The 6,538-nt window shown below is 47.5% G+C and overlaps 1 protein-coding gene across 2 annotated transcripts in view; it reads left to right on the top strand.

Annotated features, from left to right (window-relative positions):
• Window positions 1–1,319: 1,319 nt before the first annotated feature.
• Window positions 1,320–6,538, top strand: part of FBXO11 (F-box protein 11) — an 85,892-nt gene continuing 80,673 nt past the window's right edge. Inside the window, exon 1 of one of the 2 annotated variants that reach the window (XM_036435255.2) lies at window positions 1,320–2,330. In XM_036435255.2, coding sequence (XP_036291148.1) covers window positions 2,108–2,330 — 223 coding nt within the window. In that variant the 5' untranslated portion in view covers window positions 1,320–2,107. The remainder of the gene's footprint in view (window positions 2,331–6,538) is intronic. The other variant, XM_036435254.2, reaches the window with a different exon arrangement.

The raw sequence follows: 6,538 nt of genomic DNA, 5'->3' as shown, positions 1-6,538 counted from the left end.
TAAACAGGATTATATACTCCAAAAAGACAGTCCTTATTAAAGGTGGAGGCCCCCTAATATCCCTAGGTCAAGTAATTTGCCTAGTGTCACATATGAAATCAGGGATTCAAACACCCTACCCAATACTGATTCACACTTCCTTGCCCTTCTCTTCCCTCCCAAAATACACTTTCTCCCTCTCCGCCTTACATTATCTTACTTAATCGCTTAATTATCTCATAGACAACAACTGATCAAATTCACATGAGAGAGACATCACCCAAAGATCTGAAAACCAGAGCAGGTGAACTGCCCGTTTTACCACATCCATAAATAATGATAAAAGAGAGAACAGATCATTGAGAAAGAGTACTTTTGTCAGTCATCACAACAACAACTAGGGAATAAAAATGCGTCTTCCTTGGGGAAAAAGATCATACTGATGGGACCAGATACAGATACAAAGTATAATTCCTCGTGGCTTTTTAAAAAAAAAATTTCCTTTGAGTTTGGGGACTCAAAAGATTTTTTTAAAACCACATCAACACATAATCTACACACCTTTTCTCACCTAGTCCCCCGGAACATTACGTAGACCACGTTTCCAAAAAGTAAACTGACCCAAGGTATAACTGCCTGTTCATCAAAACCTTTTCAAGACACAGACGACTCCTGTTAAGACTCTGATTAGGAACCATCTCCCAAACTTCGGTCTCCATGCTCAAACTGGATCTCCGAGGTTTGTAACCAGCCTCAGCTCGGCTAAAGGGCATAGACTCTCTAGCGCTCCCTATAGCTCAGGTTTACCTACCACGGAAAACCCAAGTTACCCAAGATCGGCTCCTTCGCTCCACTTTTTATTCCCTCCCCCCCGCCCCCCGACTTAAAAAAAATCGGGTGAAGGTGGGGAGCGGGGGGGGGGGGGGGGGGGAAGAAAGCCGAAACGCCGAACCCAAGGATTAATCACTTCTCCCCATTACATCAGCAGCCCCCGCCCTTTCCTCCGAGAACCTCCTCTCCTAGAATCATCGCTATGCACTAGCGCTCCCTTCGTCCACCCCCTGCTCTATTATATGCCCCATACCTCCCCATTATCACCCGCCCCACCACACTCCCTCTTTCCTCCCTCCCCCAAGGAGGGGGGTGGGGGGGAAGAGGAGGAAACCCGAGAGAGGAAGCCGGGCGTTGAAGGGACTTGGCGATAAGAGCGGCCTCCCCATTGGCCCGGGGGTTGTGTGGGCGCGCCCCATTGGCTCCCTTGGCCGGAATCCCCGCCCCTCTCCTCCCCGCCCATCCGCCCCTCCCCCCGCCGGCCCGTGGCCCTCCCCCGCGGTCCTGGCCAGCCCCGCGACGGGGAGGGACCGACTGGGCGAGTGGAGGCTCCGGCGGTGTCAATGGCTCCTCCTGCCACGGAGCAGCAGCAGAAGCCGCGGCGACGGGGCTGAGGAGGAGGAGGAGGAGGAAGGTTCCTTTAAGGAGGAGGAACGACGCCGCCTCTTTTTTCCCCCTATCTCCTCCTTTCATACTCATTTCCCTTCGCTGAGGAGAGAAGGGGGGGAGGAGAGAGAAGAGGCCGAAGAAAGAGAAAAATTCCTCTCAGAAATCTCTCTGAGGGGGTAGCGGGGGGAGGAAGAGAGAAAAAAAGCCGGGCGCCCCCTGCTCCCTCCCTCCCTCCTCCTCTCCCTCTCCTTCCCCCTTCCTCACCCGCCCGCCCACTGCCCCCGCCGCCCAAGACGCCGCTCGGGAGTCGGCGGGCCCCGGGTCTGTCTCCTCCGCCGCCGCCGCGCTTCGCCTCGGAGCCGCAGGCGGGCGGACGCCCTTTCTTTCTTTCTCTCTCGCTCTGCCTGCCTCTCCGTCTCCGTCCCTCGCGGCCGCCCCGCCCGACGGCCTCGGCCTTCCCCGCGCGTCAGGCCCGCCCGCCTGCCGGCCTCGCTCGGTCTCCGTCTCCGTCTCCGCGGGGCCTTTCTCTGTCTTCGGGGGCTCGCTCGGCCCCTCCGCCCTCACCGCCTCCCCTGCCCCTCGCTCCCTCTCCTTCCTCCCCTCCTCCCCACCCCCTCCTCCGGCCCGGGAGCTCGCTGTGCGTGTGCGTGTGTGTCCCTCCGCCGACGCCGCCACCTCAGCCCGGCAAATGAACTCCGTCCGAGCCGCCAACCGGAGACCCAGGCGAGTGTCGCGGCCGCGCCCGGTGCAGCCCCAGCAGCAGCAGCAGCCCCCGCAGCAGCCGCCGCCGCCGCCGCCGCCCCAGCAGCAGCCGCCGCCGCAGCAGCAGCCCCCGCCGCCGCCGCAGCAGCAGCCTCCACCGCCGCCGCCGCCGCCGCCGCCCCAGGAGCGGAACAACGCCGGCGAGAGGGGTAAGGCCGCCCGGCGCCCGGCCGTTGGGGACCCGCGGGGAGGGAGGCCGGGCGAGCGGGCTGGGCCGGCCGGGGGACGGACGCCCCGGGGTGGGACACGGAGGCCGGCTGGAGGCGGCTCCCCGGTGCCTGCCGCAGTGTCCGCCGCCCCGGGCCCGGCCGGCAGGAAAAGCCGCGGCTTCCCCGCTCGCCCGGGCTCTCGCTCAGGCCGCGCTTTGTTTGGTTTCGGGGCTCGGCACCCTCTCCCCCCACCCTCCCCTGCGGCTCCCGGGCTGCCTCACGGACCCCCGGAGTCTGTTGGAGGTGGGGGGGGGGGAGGCGAAGGTGGAGATTTCCCCCCCTGTTCTTGCCGCTGTCCCCGCTTCGGTCTCCCCCTTCTCTGAGGGGCGGCGGGGGGAAGCGCTGGGAGTGCTCGGGCGGCGGGGCTGGCCGGGGAACTTGTTTTCCCCCTTTTCTCCGCTAGCCTCCCCCTTCCTGTGGAGGAGGGGAGAGGGGGGATCCGAGAGTGGTCCGTGGTGTGGGCCGGGGAACTTGTTTCCCCCGCCTTCCCCCCTTCCCCCGCCCTAGTCACGGGGTAGGGGGAGCGACGACTCCTTTCCCAACCCCACAATGTTTGCTGCGCAGTTTGGCTTTAGTTACAGAACCCCTTGGCAGGGCCCGTTAAATGAAGACCTTTAAATAAATAAATATAGAACCCATCGGCCATTTCCAGCCCCCTCCCTCGCGTGCAGTGCAGTTACCCTTAACGTTCTGCCGACACCCCTCTCGCCGGCTCTCCCTTAGCGAACCCCACGCCGCCGCGCTGCCCTCCACCTCCTGGCGGGGTTTGAACGCCCCTTCCATGGAACCGGCCTGTGTGTGTGTGTGTGTGTGTGTGTGTGTGTGTGTGTGTGTGTGTGTGTGTGTGTGTGTGTGTGTGTGTGTGTGTGTTGTGTCCAAGGCCTAGTGAAATGTGTCATTTGGACCCAACTGTGTAGCTCTGTCTGGTAACCACCATTGTCTAAGGGCTGAGGATCCCGGGGGTTGGATTCTCGCTTTAGCAAAAATAATGTTCAGTTCCACTTTGACGATGTGGTTATTTTGGGAGGTTTACGAGGTTGGGTGTTGCACCTTGGTCTCTAAACATAACTATTCTCTTGTATTAATTAGCTGCTCTCAGTGGGGTGGAGGTCAGTACCGTATTTATGTGCCCGGTTGTTGTTTTTAGGAGGAGGGAATTGTTAGGAGACATTTTGCGTGTTTTCGTTGGCATATTAAGGTTAATTTCACATGCGTTGGTTGTCACACCTCCTTGGATTAAGGAAATTGGGATTAAATGCTTTTAAAAAATTATACATTCTTTCCTTAACTGTTTCATTATTGTACTTGATCGGAATAATTAACAAATGGAAGGGAGATTGTAATCTGAAAAATAGTTTAAAGGGCTTTCACTAGTCACTGTTACAGTCTTTTAGAAAGCAGTTTGCTGTATATTGCTTGAAAGAATGTGATGTTTCAAGCCAGGTAGAGGTTTTGTGCAACAAATACGTTTATTCTTTGATACATTTATCAGTTTTTTGTAAGTTAAAAATATTTGTAGTTTCATCATTTCCTTTCTCATTTGCATATTAGGGTTCGCCTGTGTTCCATTCAAATAATATTCAAGTCTCCTTCTAGAATTGGCACTATCCATAATAGAATTGAGAAAACAATGACACTGGGTTAAAATCCTAGCATAATACTCTATTGCTAGATGAAAAACCTTTTCAGGATGTACCGATTTGTTAATAACATTAGCACTGGTTCACTTTCTTTCTGCCAAACTTAATTTAATCCCATTATGTGTTTTTAAATGTTTGTTCTGAATCACCTTTTCATAATTTGTAATGTCAAACTTAGCTGAGGTACTTTTCTCTTGGACACTTTTCATTTGTTGAAATTATTAGCTACTAAAGTCTGTTTCCTTTTGAAGTTGACTGGGTTGTTGAGAGTCACATGCCAGAGTGTCAGTTTTCTTTTCATTAATGTCCATATGCTGAATAAGATATTCATGAATCAAAATTTTAGTATGTATCTAACCAAATGATAAATCAAATTCACTGTAGAATTGTTGCTTTGCTGCAGCTACTAGAAATTGTTCTGGAGGTTCTATGTTGGCACAGAAGGGAAAAGAACTTGCTGATTAGTCTTCAGGGAAAATGCTATGGATCTTTTTGAGGGTAAATAAATGCCCTTAAAATGAAGAATACAAAGGTGAATTAAGAGACCAAAAATAATATTCTGCTAACTTTATGTAAAAATGTATTTCTTTGAAAAATGGTGTTTTGTTTACATTTTTTTAATAATTTTTTAATTAAATTATTATCTGTGTACATATACCATTGCCCCCCCCTACATGCCCTCTCTCCCCAGAGTTTTGTGTCCATTGGTTGTACTTATATGCATTGTTTACATTTTTTTAATGTACAGTTCACATAATGATCAGAAGTTAACAAGAATACTTTTTATTTTTAAAAGTTTTATGGAGCATGCAAAGTGTCACTATTCCTCGTTTGGATAGAAGGCTTTTGTTGTTTGAGAATGTGCTGGGTTTCATAATTTTGACAAGGCAATTAAGGAACTACAGCTAACGTGTGTGTGTGTGTGTGTGTGTGTGTGTGTGTGTGTACTAGCTCTTAATGGATATGTAACTCTTGATTAAGAGCTTTGAATGGAATTAATAGTGGATCAAACAACTTTTCAGGAAGGGAATTGAATAAGTGAGACTTTCAAGACAAGTTAATTCAATATATATAAAATCACTTATTTTACATAAAAGATGAGCTTTTAACTCTTTAATGGTAATAAAATAGTTAAAAGATATAATATACTTTTCAAGCAAAAATCTGTCAGTACTGGTTTTTAGTTGCTCCTTTGCCCACAGGTTAATAGGCCTGAAAACTTTCTTGTGTGTATATCCTTATGCGCGCGCGCACACACACACACACACACACACACACACACACGTGCGTGCGCCAATGTTTGAAGAAGAAACATCCTCATAGAGTGAAAGCTTATGAGGACTTTTCAAAGCGTTCCATGGAAGAGAATTTCTTACAGTAATAGTCCACCAAATCATTGATTCTTTTAATTTTTTAATTCAAACTCCTGAATTTAGGGTTTCACATACCATTTTAAGCTAATAGAAAATAATTTGTGTTCCACATAGGGACACTTTGATAGTATATTTCAGAGTCAATGAAACTGAAAGTAGTATAGGATTGAATATTTTATATTTTTCTTTTAAATTAAATCTAAAAAGATTTTAGTATTTACAACTTATTCTGCTAAATTTCTCTTGATATCTATTTGGTTGGTAGTGATTTTCTAGAAGTATAAGGAAAGCTTACAAGTCTGCACAAGTGCTATGTAATTTTTAGTTGTTAAAATTGGTTACTCTTAATAAGTAATAAATGCATATACCTGCCCTCCACTACCAAATTCTGCTACCTGGAATCAATACTATTAGATTCTCATTATATTTTAATAAAAAAAAGAAATTTGGCATCTGAAAATAATCTTGATATGAAAGTTTTTTAAAACAAGTGTGATTTTTGTTCCAGTTATTGGGAAATTCATAAGATTGTTTCAAAGTGCTGAAATTTTAACTGTGATCATTTATAGTTCAAGAAATTTAATACATTATATAAATGGGTTTTGCTATTAATGTCTAGTCAGAAATAAATGTAGAAAGTAAAAACTTAATCAGTCTCTCAACCCATATGTATTTGTAGGATAAAAAGGTCACCTATGACTCTGAAATTAAAGAGGTTGTGTTTTTTTAACTAAATTTTTTGGAAATAATTCAGTTTATAGTATTACATGAAATATTCCAGATTGAGCTACATATTTATAAAATGCAGCAGCCAGGAAACTCCTTAGTGTTCTAGTCATACATGCTAATTATACTTTCTGTGGGATTGTTCTGGCCCATGATCATTTACCTTCAGATTTTCTTACTACTTCTAGAATAAGGAACTTCTGCAACCTTTCTCGATAGATTTCTGGGTACGGAACATGATTTTTCCTGTTTAGGAATTAAGTATTGTATGTTACTATTCTCCCATCTGGTAGCTAAACCTTCAAAATATTTACTTCCCATTTGAGGAAAGATGCTGCTTAATGGTGTGGGGGGTGTGTGTGTGTGTGTGTGTGTGTGTGTGTGTGTGTAGCCTGTTTTCTCAAAACTT

Source organism: Pipistrellus kuhlii, unplaced genomic scaffold (genome assembly GCF_014108245.1).
Source record: "Pipistrellus kuhlii isolate mPipKuh1 unplaced genomic scaffold, mPipKuh1.p scaffold_m20_p_13, whole genome shotgun sequence".
Classification (NCBI taxonomy): domain Eukaryota; kingdom Metazoa; phylum Chordata; class Mammalia; order Chiroptera; family Vespertilionidae; genus Pipistrellus; species Pipistrellus kuhlii.
The sequence above is the reverse complement of the archived record's forward strand: the minus strand, read 5'-3'. Positions and strand labels throughout refer to the sequence as shown.